Source organism: Equus quagga, chromosome 13 (assembly GCF_021613505.1).
Source record: "Equus quagga isolate Etosha38 chromosome 13, UCLA_HA_Equagga_1.0, whole genome shotgun sequence".
In the NCBI taxonomy this organism is placed as follows: domain Eukaryota; kingdom Metazoa; phylum Chordata; class Mammalia; order Perissodactyla; family Equidae; genus Equus; species Equus quagga.
Genome location: NC_060279.1, coordinates 97,915,839 through 97,932,734, shown reverse-complemented (window position 1 = coordinate 97,932,734; position 16,896 = coordinate 97,915,839). Strand labels below are relative to the sequence as shown.

The following is a 16,896-nucleotide window of genomic DNA, read 5'->3' as shown; positions in this document are numbered from 1 at the left end:
AAGAAGGTGGGAGACGGACCTGGTAGATGCCTAAAATAGTCCATGGAGGTTCCAAGGTTGTGAATCGCCTGCAGGACTAATATCCAATGGGTTCCCAAAGGTAGTACTATTTCTGTTATTAAAACATTGAAATACTGTCATACCAGTTAGCAAATAGCTATTTCCCCAAGTCCCCCCAAGCAAACCCATGCCACCCATGCTGTCCCAGCCCTCCCCCAGGACCCCCTAGACTTTCCCGTAATTCAGAAACGAAAGAATTAGTACCCGATACAGAGGGCAGGAGGGGAGTAGTTGTTCCAGGATTTGCACCAATGCGTAGCCCGTGTGCATTCTGATTCTGACGACAATGCCAGCTGTTAAATCGTTTGCTGGCATCTCCAGCTCATGCATGGCATGTGTTGTGGTTTTCAAAAAATGGCCACAAATTGTTGGGCATTCCCCTGGTCAAGAGGTGGGGTCAGGGGCCGGCTCCGTGGCCAAGCGGTTAAGTTCATGTGCTCCGCTGCGGCGGCCCAGGGTTCAAATCCTGGGCATGGACATGGCACCGCTCATCAGGCCACGTTGAGGTGGTGTCCCACATCCCACAACTAGAAGGACCTGCAACTAAGATATACAACTATGTACGGGGGGCGGGTTGGGGAGATAAAGCAGAAAAAAAAAAAGATTGGCAAGAGTTGTTAGCCCAGGTGCCAATCTTAGAAAAAAGAAAAAAAAAAAAAAGAGGTGGGGTTCAATGCTCCCCTCTCATCCAAAGTGGACTTGTGACTTCTTCAACCACTAGGGTGCCGTGGATGTCAAGTCATGTGACTCTCAACGCCAAGTCCTCCTGGCTCTCTTGGAACCCATGTTCTTGGACTCTCCCTCTTGGAACCCGACCGCCATCCTTCAAGAAGCCCAAACGAGGTGGAGAGGCCGCATGTGCCTACCCTGGCTGACACTCCCAGCTGAGCTCAGCTTTGTAGTCATCCCAGCTCAGGAGCCAGATGTGTGAGCAAAGAAACGTCCAGATGATTCCAGCTCCCAGCTGGGGCAGAGACGAGCCGTCCCCTATCCCCACTGTGCCCTTATCGAGCTCCTGACCCACAGAATCTGGGAGCATAATAAAATAATTTTTGTTTTATGCCACTACGTTTGTTTTTTTATGAGGCAGTAGATAAATGGAAAAGCGTGACAGCCACCAGCACGTCACAATCCACTGTCAGGTGTGTCTGAATAAATTCATTACCAAGAGGAACCCAGCGAAGTTTCTGATTGGGTGAGTTTCGGTCACATTATACGTGGCCGTGTCAGAAGCATCCCCATAATCCTAGAGCCCTCACTCCTTTGCCTTCTCAAGTGTTTTCTCAATTAGGAGACAAAAGGCTGGAATACAGCCATGCACTAGAAATCACACACAACCCCACAGCCACTCCCACTGTACTGGATGGTTTGTGAGTGACAGAAGCCCAGCACAGGTGGGGACAGCAAGGTGCCCAGCCCGGGGCATGAATTTCTTTCCCCCTTTGCCTGACATCTGCTTCCCCAGGCTCCCTTGCAGTTTGGAGTGGTCATAGGGCTTCCTAAATGAAGTAATTTATGTAAATAATTTCAAACAGTTCTTGGCACAGGTTAAGCCCAATATATATGTCTATTGCTGTTAGTCTTATTATTTTAGAATTTTTTTCTTCCCTGACACAAAGAAAACTCTTCCATTTGTTCCTTTCCTTCCTGCTTTGTTCATTGGTATGAGGACGTGTGACCCGGAGTTGTGGCAGCCATTTTGTGACCAGGAGGCAACCAGCCTAGACTATGAAGCTATCCTTCTAAGGAAAGTGGAACAAAAGGGTAGGAAACTGGGTCATTGGTGATATCAACAAGCCATGGCAGCAAACCACCAAACTCCCTTACTCCAGACTTCCTATTAAATGAGATAACCAAGTGTTTTAAGTCATGCTAATTGGGTTGTCTGTTTCTTGCAGCCAAATGTACCTTCCCAAATCCACCTCTGCATGCCCAGCACAGAACCCAGAGAAGGTGGTCAATTAATATTTGATCCTAAAAACTTGAATCCTATAGGACATATCTGAGTTCAGGCATATGACCCTCTTGAACAGGAGTGCTGTAATGGATATAAGGTTGTAAATCTCTGCTTGGAGACGCCAAGGCCTAATCAAGAGTGTCTTGGTGGAGGGGAGACTGGACTCCAGTCTCTAAGGTCAAGTTCCTCGTAATTTTCCCTTGTCTCCTTATCAGCTCCAAATGTGCACTTTTTACGCCTAACTCAGTTAAGCTGAGTTCCGGTCCCTTGTTACCCAAAGATCCTGACTAAGACAGGTCCCTGAACCTCTGGGCGGGGTCAGGTGGCTCCTCGGGAGTCCAGTCTCCTGTTTGTCCCATCGCAGCCCTATGGCCATCTGTCTGCCCGAGCTCTAGGAGGGCTGGGGGTGGGGGTGGGGGGTGGTCTGTCTTGGTCACTGCTGGGTGCCCAGTGCCCAGCACAGGCCAGGCACAGAGCAGGTGCTCGGACATTCCCCTTGGAAGGGCCCACGCCCTCTCTCACCCGGTGGATCTGTTCCTTGGAGGCAGCAAGGACAGCACCAGAGAACCGCAGGCCAGGAGGCTTCCTCACCCGGGGGCCCAGCCACGCTTATCCATCCTTGCGTTTAAAGTTCTCAACTTTGAAAAAACACAAGCACGTCATTGGCATTGATAAATACTTCTCTAGCAAATGGAGGGCTTGGGGTCACAGAGGAAAGAGGGTGGTGGGTGTCATCCAACGGGCTGACCAGGGACCACATGGCCCCCAAATATGCTGATGATATGGTGCTGATGGCAGTTCCTGACTTCTTTTGAAGGCAGGCACACCCCCCTTCCAAAGCTGGGGTCTCCACGGAAATCAGACCATAAACCACGCCCCTGCTGAACACCCTCCAAGGGCTTCCCATAACTCTGAGAATAAAATCTGGACTCTTGACCACAGCCCATAAGGCTCTGCAGAATCTGCTCCCTGCTGGCCTCTCCCCGCTGCCCTCCTCCCACTCTCCCCCTCACTCTGGTCCAGACACACTACCTCCAACACACCAAGCACACTCCTGCCTCAGGGCCTTTGCACATGCCAGTCCCTTTGCCAGGAATGCTTTTCCCTGGCCCTTCCCACAATGCATTTCTTCACCTCCAACCTTCCTTGACCGCCCCCAATCTAAGTGAGGACTCTCAGTCATTCCCTTTCCCCATCACCCTGTTTTCATTCTTTACATGGCACTTATTTACCACCAGACACTCATTATTTATTTGCTTATTCACTGTCTCCCCCACTGGAATATAAGCTCGGGGCAGGAGTTTCGGATTTTCTTTATTTGTCTCTTTTCACGGCTGTATTCTCTGCGCAGGGCCAGGTACACGGAACAGGCTCAGTAAAGCTTTATCAGGTGAAGCAGACGATAGAGTCAGATGGTTAGGCGTGCAGGATCGGGAGGCAGTAAATCTTCCAATCACGGCTCTGCCGTTTACCGGCTGTGTGATCCGGGGCAAGCCCTTCAACCACTCTGAACTTCAGTTTCCTTCTCGAGAAGAGTGGGCGCACACACTCCACGCCTGTTGCAGAGTATAAACGCGACCGCGCTCCCTCTCCGAGGAACTACATCTTGCCAGCGTTGGGCGCGGGCGCCCGGCTGCACGCTCTCGACTCACGCACGGCGAGGGTTTGCGAGCAGGTGCCGGGCGCGTGGGAAGCCGTCTGCACTCGGGAGTCGTGAGGACCGAGCCGGCTGAGCGTGGCTGCGCCGCCGGGCGAGGAAGCCTCCTGGCCTGCGCTTCTCTGGCGCTGCCCTTGCTGCCTCCCACCCCGTCTGCCCGGACCCATCCCCCTCCCTCCTGCTCTGCTTCTATTTCTGTCTCTCTCTCCTCCTCCCCAGGCCTCAGGGGGCCCCTGGCTGGCAAGAAGCCTTCTTCCTGCTTCCCCAGGATCAGGAAGGAGTTTTCATTGCAGGGTCCCCACTGCAAAGGGCCGGGGTACCCCCTCCCCCCCCACAACCACCTTCCCTCCGCCTGCCACAGCCCTCGGCCTCACCTGAGCAACTCCCCTCCCAAAACCATCCCCTGGTCCCCGGACACACACGCTCCTTCTCCACCTGGGATCCCTCAGACTCCAGACTGTGACCAAGGAGCTCCCCCCGCCCCAGGCTGGCTCTGGATGCCCATGCTCAACTAACTGAGGTCGCTGGGGCCACTCTCCAGCCTCCAGACACACACACCACGGGCAACATAGCGTAGTGGGGAGGAACAGATACCCAGCACAAACCACCAGCTCCACTATTCCTTCAATGGGGTGCCTTGAGCAAGTGACTTCCCTTCTCCCTGGTTTGGATTCCTGTCTGCAAAATGGGACCAAAGTTGGCCGGCCCCAAAGGTAGGCTGTGCTTAGCACAACCAGTGTGTGGAACCAACGTCACCAACTGCTCACCAGCAGAGCTAAGTGCTAGGGTTAAAACAGTCAGAAGTCAGGCTGCCTGCCTTTTAAATGCCAATTTTGCCACCTTCTGGTCATGTGACCCTGGACAAGTGACTTAACTTTTCTGGGCCTCTATTTCTTCACGTGCAAAACAAGATAAGAGTATCGATGTCTCCGGTGGTTGTGAGGATGCAATTACGTGCTTGGCACATAGGAGGCACCCACTAAAGGTTAGCTGTCATCATTTTATTTGTATGAGTCCCCACCTGTAAGTCTCTCGGAGGATAGGAAACTGCAAGGGTCCCTGGTCCCAGTGAGTCCTTCAGTCTCACTTAGTCCTTGTGCTGCCGTCTGGGCCACCCCGTACCCCAAGACACATGGACACACACGGAGGTCAGCAGAGCGGCCTCAGACACACAAAAAAGTTTAATTCTGCTGCGGCGGAGGGTCCTGGCTCCGGTAGACAGGATTTGGTTTTGGATTTTGTTCTTGTGGGGATTTATCCGGGGAGAGAGGAAGGAATAGGGGGGAGTCTGGTCCTTCCAGTGGGACCTGCCCGGGAGAATGTGTAGTGGGGAGAGGTCACCGGGAGAGACAGGGAGACGGGACGAAACACGGGAGGGCAGAGGGAGAGACGACCGGAGAGAGCGAGGAGAGACAAAGGGGGAAGGAGTGGGACGTCAGACAGAGAGGGGGACAGAGACAAACGAGGGGGACAGAGAAAGGGGGACCCCAAGCCAGACCCGACGGGACCAGGTAGGTGAGTGGGGCGGGGCTGGGGGCTTTGGAGGCCGCCGCGGGACAGAATAGGATCTAGTCCAGCCAGATACAAGAAATGGGCCCCTCGCCCCTGCCCCGGATCCCGGGCGGGGGAGGGGGCTCGTGTCTCAGTGCTGCAGTGTTGGGGGCCCTGCCCCTCCCCACGCTTCGCTGTGTAAGGCACCGGCTCCAGCGAGGTCCGCGAGCGCGCGGGGGGAGGGGCAGGAGGGGGCTGGGAGTCCGGGGGGAGGGCAGCCCCCCAGGGCGCGGGGCGTGGCCTCGAGCCGCAGCCCGAGGCGGCCCCGCCCCTCCGGGAAGAGCAGGGCGCGTCCCCTCCAGGCCGAGGTCTGGGCGCTGCGCGTTCTCCCCCGAGTCCGCCCCAGCGTCCGGGCGTCCGGGCGTTTCTCCGCGGCACCCAGGGGTTCCGGCGCCCGCCCGCCGCTCACACGGTACTCTCCAGCATCCACTCGGTGCTGGTGAAGGCCAGGCGCGCCCTGGCGGAGCCCAGCCCCAGGTCTCCGTCCTCCCCGGCCGCGCCCCCGCCGGCCCCGTCCAGATGCGGCGTGGACCGGTGGCGCTTTGTCCGCCGGGCGCGGCGCGGGTAACTGTGGCTCTGGAAGAGCGCCCCGTAGTCCCCGTCGAACGAATAGCGCTGCTGCGGCCTCGGCCGGGCCGGCGCCCCGCCAGGAACCAGAGCTAGAGTCGGGGGCGCCGAAGCTGGCGGCCCCAGAGCCCCTGAACGGCTCCTCCGAGGGCCCGCCGCGGCCAGAGATTCCTCCCCGGAGGTCTCCTCGGACGGCAGCAGGCACAGCGAGGTGGCCGAGCCGCCCAGGGAGCGTCCAAGGGCCGCCTCCGACTCCGCGGAAGCCGGCTCGGCCGCCGTGGCCTTCGCCTCAACGGCCGGCGCTGCAGCAGCCGGGGGCGCCACCTCGCGCAGCGCCTCGTAGCGGTCCTGAGCCGGGGGGGCCGGGGCCTGCGGCGCGCCTGCGCCATTGGTCTGCGAGCACACGTGGCTGACCCGCGGGGCCGACCTGGAGGTGCCCTTGACGCGGCGGCCGTCTCCGTCCCCGTAGACCTTGTAGCGGATCATGAGCAAAACGATGAAGACCAGGACCGAGGCGACGATGACGCCCCCGATGGCGATGATCATGGTGCCGCCCAGGAAATGGGCTCTCAGCGGGCGGCAGGGCGCCGGGTCCCCAGCCGTGGTAAACTGCACGCAGCCCACCACTCGCGTGGCCGGCAGCGCCGTGGCCCCGTCGTCGTAGACAGCCAGCACGCACAGGTCATAGGCGCGGCCCGCCGCCAGGTCATTCACCAGGAAGGTCTGGCTGGTGGAAGGGATCATCCTGCGGGAGGGGGCGAGGTCAGCGCGGGGGTGGCTCCACTCTGAACCACGCCGCTTCATTGCATGGCCCACCCGTGGGGACCAAACCATGCGTCCCTGCCGGTATTTCACCCTCTACTGGGACAACAGCAGCCACTCAAGCAACAAATTCCCACCCTCTAGGGAAGATTGCCTCAGGCCACGCCCCTCATCTACATGCCCCGCCCTCAGACCCACCTCCAGTCTGGGTCTCGTCCCCTACTAGATGGCGTCTGCCATCTATGTTCCCTCATCCACATACCCTCTTCCCGGGGATGGCAGGAGTGCTGTAGTTTTTAAGCGCTGCCTTCAAGGGACACGCCCCCTAGCAGAGTGTCACTCCCACTAGGATAACTGCCATTCAAGCCCTCTGATCTACATATCCCCAACCCTTAAGGGGACCCATGCTGCAGGCCGCGCCCCCTTAACCTGCATGCCCCACCCTCACTCAAGTGGACGCTGAGGTCAACTCACGCCACCCCCCTTTCTCCTACTGGGACGACGGATGCTCTTCTAGTTCCTATTTTCTACATGTCCCCTCCCTTTAGGGGAAACCATGATACAGGCCACTCCCCCCCATCTTGGTCCCACCTTGGGGTACACACGTCTCCTAGCTGCGACTATCTTTGGGGACAATTTCCAAGCCCCTCAACTACATATTCCCACCCAGGAAGGGGCCAAGGTTACAGGCCACTCTCCTTCTGATTGACAGGTGGCTTCCAAGCCACACCCCACAACAGCCCACTGGGATGATTCCTCTGCCGTGCCTAGGACCATGTCTACTCTTTGCATGTCCTGCTCCTTGTCCAGATATCAGAGGCAACCACTCTTTATGTGCATGCACTGCTCTGTACCGCCAGAAGTCACCAAAACACGGCCCAGGTAAGTTTTAGCCATAACTGGGTCACATGTCGCCAAGCAAGCATGCCCCTTTCTTGCTGCACGTTCCTGCCGTCAAACAAGAGGCAATGCAGAGACGTGACTAAGCTGACAAAGTCTGGGACCCAGACTGCCCGTGTTTGAGTTTCTCCTCTGCTATTTGCTAGCTCTGGGGGCTTAGGCAAGTTTCTTAACCTCTTTGTATCTCATTTCCCCCAAAGGGGGATATTAAGAATTCCTACATCATAGTGATGGTGTCAAGTATGAAGGAGTTAACATACCCCAAGCCTGGCACTTATTATCATTATTAGCTCACGTCCCACCCAGTGTTGGCCAGGAACCCTTGCTGGGACTCATCCTCTACTGCCAGTTGCACCCTCCCCATCTATAAGACCATTCCCGCTAGGCCTTGTCTCTCTTCTGTCCCGCACATCCCTTCCATGCTGTTGGCCAGGTCTAGCCTTGGCTAACTGGGACCGCCACTTCCCTGTGGATTTGCACTTCGACCTCACAAGTTCTCCTCTCCTGCCAATCTCTCAGTGGGCCACCAGAGACAAGGACCACCTCCTTATCTGCGGGGCGCCACCACCTCTCAAAGGCCATGCCCCATCTCCAAAAGCCTCCTACTCTCAGAACCCTCCCCTCCCCTCCAGCCAGGCCACCTTCCGGTCCCAAAGCCCATCTCAGTTCCCCCACCTCCAGGAGGTTCCTCCTGCCACCAAGAGCGATCCTCCGAAGGGAAGACTTCAAGGAAGGGCCCCACCCCCTTTATAGAGACCCACCCACTTCTCAAACTCTCCCCCTGCCTGCCATTTCACAGGCCACTGACCCCCTCCCCATCCAGCCTTGGGCCCCTGGCTGTCCGCCTTCCTCTTCCTCCCATCTCCCCTCTCAGAGAGCCTTGATTCCTCTTGCTCCATCCCCCAAAATAACCAGTTGCTAGGGGCTCCCCACTTTGCAAGGACAGAGCTGGCTCCTTAAGAAAGCTTGGGCCCGTGTGTCTCTAATTGGCTGCAAGACCCGAGCAGGCAGCAGCGAGGGCTCCTGGTTGGATGTCACCTCCGCCCACGGCAGCAGTGAGGAAGTTAACTCCCGCCGTGCCGGAGCACAGGCATCTGCAGCCCCCAGTGGAGGAGGACCGGAACTGTGGCCCTAAGGGGAAGAGAAGAGTCCCGGGGTCTGTCGCCCAACTGGGGACGGAGGGCCATCAACATCTGCATACCTGCTGGGTCTGGGGGCCTGTGAGCCTGCCCCGCCCCCCCATGAGGTCAGAGAGAGAAGGAAAGAGAGGAACAGAGAGGTGGGGAGTCATAGAACCCAGAACTGTGCCCAGAAATGTATTATCCATCTCCCCTCCATCCCTGCCTGGCAAACAGCAGGTGATCAATAAATGTGCGTTCAAGGTAAAAAGGGCAGGATCAGGAGTCAGAAGGGTCAGGGCTGGAGTGCTGGTCCTGCCACTGTCTGTGTGACCTTCGGCAAGAGACTGCGCCCCAGCCTGAGCCTCAGTTTCCCTAACTATAAAATGGGAGGGGGGCTCCTCGCTGCCCCAGAGCAGAATTGGGAAGATGGAAGGAGGACGCGTCCTTGGAAGCACCTTAGAAAGGTTTTGTTTGGTTTGCACTAATGTTCATAAAACTGGGCCAGTGTCTGATCCATCTCGGGAGGCCCAGGGCCGAGCATGGAATCTCACATGCTGTAGGCATTTCCTCAGTGTTCGGTGACCAGGTTCAAAAAGAGAAGAAAATGAGGATGACAGAGACAAGGGGAAAGAGAGGCATTTACTCATTCGGCCAACAATGGGAAAGCACCTACTATGTGCCAGGCCTGTGGCCAAAGAACACTGGGACAGGTGGAGACGGAGGCCAAGAGGCAGGCTTCTCGGTGCAGGTGTGAGCACCTCCGAGAACTGGGGCTCCCCGCAGGTGGGGAAATGGCTCCGCCCCCTCTGGCACCTCAAATGAAGTCAAACATAGGCCCAAGCATTCAGTAGGCGCTCTACAATGTGCACGAGGGAGGCAGAGCCAGGGAGAAGGAGAGACGTCCACAGCGCCAGCAACCCCTTCTCCAGTGCCCACTGTGTGCCGGGTCTGTGGCCGTGAGCCATACTCAGAAACCTGCTGACATGGAGCGACCCTGCAAGGCCAAGGCAAGAATTCCTCGTGTACCATCTGCCTCCCACTGGGCTGTGAGCTCCCTGAGGGCAGGACTGGTCTCTTGGTCTCCTTGTGTCCCCAGCGCCCAGCTCCAGGCCTGGCACAGAGCAGTGGCTCAGTGCCTGTGAAGGGCAGGAGGGAGAGAAGGTACAGTCAGGGACACAGGCCAGAGCAAGAGAATAAGAGAGGATGGGAGAAAAGAACTCTTCAATATCTGTCTACACCATACAGGCCTGTCCATACCAGGGTAGGGGCTTCTAACCCAGTAGAGGGTGGAAATAATTTACATTTATATATTTTTCTCATACTTTTTGTTTTCTCTCTCTATAATGTACCCAACGTGTTGATACAATAGGACTGGTATATAATTTATAAAGATAAATGTAACTGTAAATATATATATATGTGCATGTATATTTCACGTTCCAGTGTTTAACTAATAACTTGGATGAGCAGTGATTTAGACCTGGATCCCTCTGAGGGCAAGGATCACGTGGGCACATTCCCACTGTAACTGCAGTGCCCAGCCCTGGTCTGGCTCATGTGGGTGCTCAACAAAGATTTGCTAAATGCATGAAAAACAGAAAGAGACAGTGAGACAGAAAGAGAGACAAGGGGATAGGGCAAATGAGGGGCCAAGATGTGTATGCCCATCTAGCACCCCAGCTGAGCAAGAAGGCCCAGGGAGTGGGCAGATGGGAGGGAGGGTCCGTGGGGTGGGAGGAGGTCCTGGGCCTGCAGCACCCACCTGTAGACCAGGGAGTCGTCCGCCGAGCTGTTGTACTGGACCTGGTACATGCGGATGCCGGGCACTGGCCTCTGGGCTGGCCAGCGGATGAGCACGGAGTTCGAGGTGAGGTCGGCCGCCACGAGCCGCCGTTCCGCGGTTGATTCGTTGGCACCAGGTCGGCCGGGCGTGGCGATGTCAGAGGAGCCAGGCTCGGTGAGGGGCGGCGGGGCGGCCGGCGGGGGCGCCATCAGTGGCAGAGGCACCACGCACACCTCCACCGGGGCCGTGGCTTCCCCGGCGGCATTGGAAGCGATGCAGGTGAAGGTGCCGCTGTCCCGCAAGGTGGTAATAGTTACATCCAGGGTCCCATCCCCCCGGACCCGGGTCCGGCTCGAGTTCCCCAGCAACCGCCCGTCGGGGGCCACCCAATGCACCACCGGCTCAGGGTCACCCACGGCGCGGCACCGCAGGCTGACCGCCTGGCCCTCCACCACCAGCGCCCGGCCCCCCGCCTGCCGTGTGATCAGCGGGGGTTCACACAGGAACTCCTCCTCCGGGATGGACCAGAAGTAGCGGTCGGTGAGGTGCTCAGGGGTGGCGCACGTCTCCAGGTCGTCCTCTCTGGTCAGCCGCCGCAGCCAGAGCAGCTCGCAGTTGCAGTGCAACGGGTTGCCACCAAAGCTGACCGTGAGCGGCGTGGGCGGCTTCGGCCCAGTGCCCTGCGACCTCAGGAAGAGCCCATCGGGGGGCAGTTTATGGAGGCGGTTGGAGGTCATGTCCAGGCGAACCAGTTTGTGAAGCTGCACGAAGGTACCCTCGGCGATGTGGTCGATGAGATTGTGGTCCAGGGTGAGGGTGTTGAGGTTCACCATCTGGCCCACGGCCTCCCACGGCAGGGCCTCGAGGTTGTTGTAGGACAGGTCCAGGTCCTCCACGGTGGACAGGAAGGCGTCGAAGGCCGCCGACTCCACCCGGCGGATCTGGTTGTTGCCAAGGATGAGATGGCGGAGGTTGCCCAAGCCGCGCAGCTGGTCGCCACGCACCTCGGCCAGGCGGTTGCTGTCGAGGTGCAGGGCGCGCAGGGCGCGGAGGTCGGCAAAGGCGCCGGCGGCCACCTGGCCGATGGTGTTGCGGGAGAGGGTGAGGTGCACCAGGCTGGTCATGTTGGCGAAGTCTCGGCGGCGCACGGCCGCGATGAAGTTGTCGGTGAGGCGCAACTCCACCACGCGCCGGTCGATGGCCGGTGGCACGAACAGCAAGCCGGTCTTGGCGCACAGCATGGTCAGCGTGGGCGCCACGTTCTGGCAGATGCAGCGGCCGGGGCAGGGCTGGCCATGGGATGCCCCCGCCCAGAGGAGCAGCAGGAAGGGCAGCGCAGCGGGCGGCGGTGAGAGGGACGCGGAGGACAAGGGGCCCGGAGCCATGGTGCAGGGCGCAGGTGGGAGGGGTGGGAGGTGAGACCTGCAAGGGAAGGAGAAGGGTTACCCCAGGCATCAGGCTTGACCCCCAGCCTGGCCCCCCCGGGATGTCCTGACCCAGACCCCTCCCTTCCTGACAACCGGGTCCTATAGGACAGTGACAGGACTGATTAGCAGCTGGCGTGCATTTGTTGTTAATAGATGATACTTCCATGCTGGTTGGTAAATTACCACTGCCCCACCCCTGAGTGTCCTACCCCCACCTCTGCCACTCCCCTAGGAGCTCCCAGACCTCACACAATCTCCCAACCAGAGGCCCAGTTTGGGCCTTCCAGGACCTGCTAAATATTTTTAAAAATCACTGCTGAGTAGGGTTTAAGGTGAATTTCAAAGCCATACTCCCTGGGTTCAAACCCCAGCTCTGACACTTACTAGCTGTGTGACCTCCGGCAAGTGTCTGAACCTCTCTGAATCTCGGTTTCTTCATCTGTAAAATGGAGAGAAAAACAGGCCTTACCTCGGTGAGGATTCAATGGACTTATATGCATAGTGTACTTAGAACAGTGCCTGGCACATAAAATGTGTTCAATACATGTTAGTAATTATTACCATCATCATCGAGTGTCCAATATGTGCCAGGCCTAGAATTGTGCACTGGTATTAAGAGCCAGGGCTTGGAAATCAAACGGACTCAGGTTCAAGTCCTGGCTGCCTCATTTGCTAGCTCCGTGACCCCAAACCAATGATTTCCCCTAACTAGGCCATAATTTCCTGATTTGTAAAATGGGATGATAATTGTACCATCTTCACTGGGTTCTTGCAAAGGTTCCGTGAGCTCATTCATGGGGCCACTGAGCAGAGGCCCTGGCACACAGTCAATATCCAATAAATGTTAAGGGTAACCTCCCTACCCCCTTCAGGAGGGGGGCCGGAGACTGAAGGTGGGAGGGGCTGAGACACCTGACCAGCCTCCCTGCTCAGCCTTGGCAGGTCCTCCTCTGAGCCTGGTTTCATCCTGGGCTCTGCTGAGCTCCCAAGCAGGGGGCAGACTTTCACGCTCACATCAGTGGGCACACACAAGGCCCCATCCATGCCTACACACACACACACACTCACACACGCATTCACACACTCACGCTATGCCTCTGCTCCAGGCAAAACCTTCCGGCAGGGATTCCCCCGCGGCGGCTGCAGCCCACGACGTGTCAGTTCCCATCACAACACGGGGTGGGTGGGGGGAGAAGAGGAAAGGATGGGAAGGGGGCGTCCCTGGAACTGTTTTCACCCCACCCCCAGCCCAGTCCCTGCTGGCCCACCTCCCAGGAACCTACAGTTTGGGGGCTGTGATCTAATGCGGGCCTGATCCTTCAGCGTGAAGGGAGGGGTGGACACGGAGAAGAGCGGCCAAGAGAGTCAGAGAGAGAGGTGAAGAGACAGGGAGAGATAAGGGGGAGGGAGAGATGGACTGGCAGAAACAGAGAGACAGAGTCAGAGAGAGAGAGAGACAAGGAGATAAAAAGAGAAAGACTCTGAAAGAAAGGTGAAGAGACAGGGAGCAAGAATGAAGCAAAGAGAGACAGAAAAACTGAGAGTGGAGGAGACACTCGGAAAAGAGATGCTGAGACATAGAGAGGAGAGAGGGAGAAACAGGAAGAGAGAATGAGTGAGAGAGAGACAAGGACAAGGAAGAAAGAGAGAGAGGGAGGAAGACACTGATTGGGCTAGAGAGAGAAAAAGAAAGTCAGGCCGTGCCACCACCTCTGAGTTCCCCACCCCCACATTAATTTGTCCTGAACTCCCGCTGGGGCACTGCTCTGTGCTGGCCAGAACACCCTGGCCTGGAAGGCGGAACTCCTGAGCCAGGAGGCCCAGCTCTGCACCTGCCCGGCTGTGGGGTCTCTAGGGCTCAGCATCCCCATCTAGGAAACGGAAGTACAGAGCTTCGCCTCCCACAGCTGGGGTGGGGTTCAAGTTGAAAGAGTAATAATAGCAATGAAAACAGCTAACATTTACAGAGAGGCAGTGCAGCACTGCAGGACAGAATCTGGACCCGACTGCCCGGGGGTCACACCCCCATTCCCTGCTGTGTGACTTCCCCTCTGTGCCTCAGTGTGCGCATCCATAAAAATGGGCATATGACAGCACCTACCTCACAGGGTCGTGGTGAGGATTAAATGAGATGATACACTGTTACACGCTCAGAATAGTTCCCGCAGAGTAAATGCTACCAAAATGTTAGCTGCTCCGATTATTAATTTATCCTTTTCTCTGACTCCCTCTCAGCCACCGGCGGGTCGGACTATCAGGGCATCTTCCCACATGCAGGCACACACACACACCAAATAATAAAGCAGGTCCACGCCACTCTCCAAATGCAGGGGTCATTTCACGTCATGAAACTCTGGCGCCCAAACCGCTACTTCCCTACCACCTTCGCTGTCCTGGCCTGAGACCCCCACCTGCCACCCATGCCCTGTCTCCACCATAAGCCCTTACCCAAACATGATGCTCCTGACCTTGTCACCACCCCCCAGCCCAGGGGGCATCTGGCCCCTCGGGACACTGCCATGTCCTGCACAGAAATTCACATGAGGCAGGGCTCCAGGCCTCCTGCCGGCTCAGAACAAGCCCACTCACTCCACATCTCTGTCCCCAGCCCGAGGGACCCCACTCACCTCTCTTCAGGGAGTCAGGGCCTGGGCCAGTACCTGCAAAGGAACACAACAACCCTGTTAGCATCCTTCTGGCTCCTCTCCTAGGAGACCATCTCAGCCAAGGAAGTCCCTGGTGTGATCACTCTCCTGGCCCTCCTGCTTCAGGCTCTGCAGAGTATCGGATGGACCCAGGAAGTCATCTCTGGAAGACGAGGAGTCTGGGCCTCAGGGCTGTTTCCTCCAAAACTTAAGAGTCCAGGACCTTAGCCCTCTGTCCTCTGGGAGCTCAAGAGGCCAGGACCCCAGCCTCCTCCTTCCTCAGACTCAAGAGTCCACTCTCAGTCCATTCCTTTCTGAAGACCCAGCCTCCTTCTCCTCCAGACCCCGGATGCGAGGCTCCCAGCCTCCTCCTTCCAGAGTTCACACCCCAGGCCCCCGACTCCAAACACCTGAGCAGTCCCTGGAGCTGGGAAGAGCCAGAGGTCCCATCCTTGTCATCATACCATTGCCACACCAACATGTGTGGACATGCCAGAACTCACATGGGCCCACAACCCAATCTCTACATCTGGACTTCCACGGACACACCAGCATGATCTGTGTGCCCCCCACCCTCCATGGGCTCTTGGCCCAGGATGTGGACACACTCCTGTCCATGGACCCTAGGCTGGACCCCAGCATACCACAGGTCATGCCACATAGGCCCCAATCTCACTGGGCCCATGAGTGGGGTCGGCCTTGTGCTGGGGACACAGCCCATGTGAGGGTATCGCCCTGCACATATGTGTTTGAACAGACACACCACCACTCCCTGGAGACCAACACTGATGCTTAAATGGACTCACAACATAGACAGATACATGCCCTTAAGGTTGACACAACTGCACACAACCACATATACACAACATTGACTTCCCCTTGCAAATTCACACACACACATGCACACATACAACAGAGAAACCCGTGTGCCCCCTTGCAGACAACCAGGTACATGCATCTGTAACAGACATCCCCTTGCACACTCATCAACACAGTGCACACACATATAACAGATACTCACTTGCACAATCAAAGGTACACAGGTGCATGCTTTTAAATGCCCAAACACACTCCTACAACTTCACATAGCCTCGTGATGCACGGTCACAAAGCTGATACATTCCTATACCAAAAGCTGCTCCAATGCACACACTAACTGATACACACCTCACACACATACACAGAACCACAAGCATACACACACACTCACCAGGCTGATACATACTCAAATGATCACGCACAGGCACAAAAAGATTCACCTTTGCAGAGACACTCCGAGATGTTCACTCATAAGAGACATATGCTCACACAACAGCCCTGGAAGGGATTTACACACTTACAAATGCACACAAAATTTTGAACCACAGTGGCAGAGTCAACAGAGAGGCACAGATTCACACACACAGTCACGGACACACATGCCTCCCAGCCCCCAGGCACCCTCACCCCACCTACTTCCGAGGCCACAGAAATGCTCACATCCCTCCCTCCCAGCAACCAGGGCACAAGCCAGGGCCAGAGGTCAGAGTTCAGCGGGTCGAATCTCAGAGGGTTGGGGGGCTGAGCCCTAGAGAACCAGTCCAAGACCCTCCCACCAGCAGCCCAAAGGGCCCCCAGCCTGGCCATCTGGATGCAGGCAACTCTGGCCCCATCTGCGGCGATCTGGCAGGTGTGGGGGATTGGGGCCGGGTCGGTGGAGAAGGGCCGGGTCTGCGGCCCTCCCCTCGGGCCCATCTGTCCATCCCTCGGCCTCTCATCCCTCCATCTGTCCACCTACCGGCCGCCCATCCCCCCCACCCAGCCACCAGGAAGGGGAAGACATGGCCGTCTCCCCCAAGGACCGCTGAGGACCCCCCCCCCCAGTTGACATGGCCCGAGGGAGCGGCTAACTCCCCTCCCCCAAACCCACAGGGAGGCCTGGAGCCACAGGGCGCCGAGCCCCAGCCCCCGGCCCGGAACCTGACGTGGACACACAGACACACACCCTCGGAGACATACAACCCGCAGACACACACACACAAATGGACACCCGGGCGGGCACACCCGGCCCCACAGACCCTTGGATGGACATGGAACCCGGACACAAACACCCAACGCAGCTGGCCGCGCGCGCACACTCGCGGGGGGGGGGGGGTGACCCATACCTGGGCACACAACCCACGCACACACACCTGCACACAGCCCCTCCGATGGGCGCGCGACAGCCCCCAGACCCACGGCCGGAGGGGCAGCACTCGGGGGGACACACGCCCGGCCGGCCACAGCACCTCGGCTCGACCCCCGGCACACGCCCGGATGGCCACCCAGGCGGGGCGCCGCACACGCCGCGCCGGGCACACACAGGGCCGCGCGAGCGCACGCCGGGCCCGCCGCAGCGCCGCGGACACACTCGCACGCTCGCGGCTCACACCGCGCTCACACCGGCGCCCCCGCCCGCCGCCTCCCGGGCCGCTGCGGGCCGCGCTC

General features: G+C 57.8%; 1 protein-coding gene across 2 annotated transcripts; it reads right to left on the bottom strand.

Annotated features, from left to right (window-relative positions):
- Nucleotides 1-4,837: 4,837 nt before the first annotated feature.
- On the bottom strand, nucleotides 4,838-16,781 carry LRFN1 (leucine rich repeat and fibronectin type III domain containing 1). Of its 2 annotated transcripts, XM_046683124.1 has the most exons (6): nucleotides 16,602-16,781; nucleotides 15,690-15,747; nucleotides 14,413-14,445; nucleotides 12,170-12,224; nucleotides 10,338-11,780; nucleotides 4,838-6,537 (listed from the first exon to the last, which is right to left on the bottom strand). In XM_046683124.1, the coding sequence occupies exons 5-6, from the start codon at nucleotides 11,741-11,743 to the stop codon at nucleotides 5,631-5,633; spliced, it is 2,313 nt and encodes a 770-aa protein (XP_046539080.1). In that variant the 5' UTR covers nucleotides 11,744-11,780; nucleotides 12,170-12,224; nucleotides 14,413-14,445; nucleotides 15,690-15,747; nucleotides 16,602-16,781; the 3' UTR covers nucleotides 4,838-5,630. The 2 variants fall into 2 exon arrangements, with proteins under 2 accessions (XP_046539080.1, XP_046539079.1); XM_046683123.1 differs by lacking the exon at nucleotides 15,690-15,747.
- Nucleotides 16,782-16,896: the final 115 nt, after the last annotated feature.

Excerpts from the sequence above, each read along its gene's own strand:
- LRFN1 (XM_046683124.1), bottom strand. The coding sequence starts at position 11,743 with ATGGCTCCGGGCCCCTTGTCCTCCGCGTCCCTCTCACCGCCGCCCGCT. Across the intron at positions 6,538-10,337 it reads GACGACTCCCTGGTCTACAG|GATGATCCCTTCCACCAGCC; the intron begins GTGGGTGCTGCA and ends CCCCTCCCGCAG.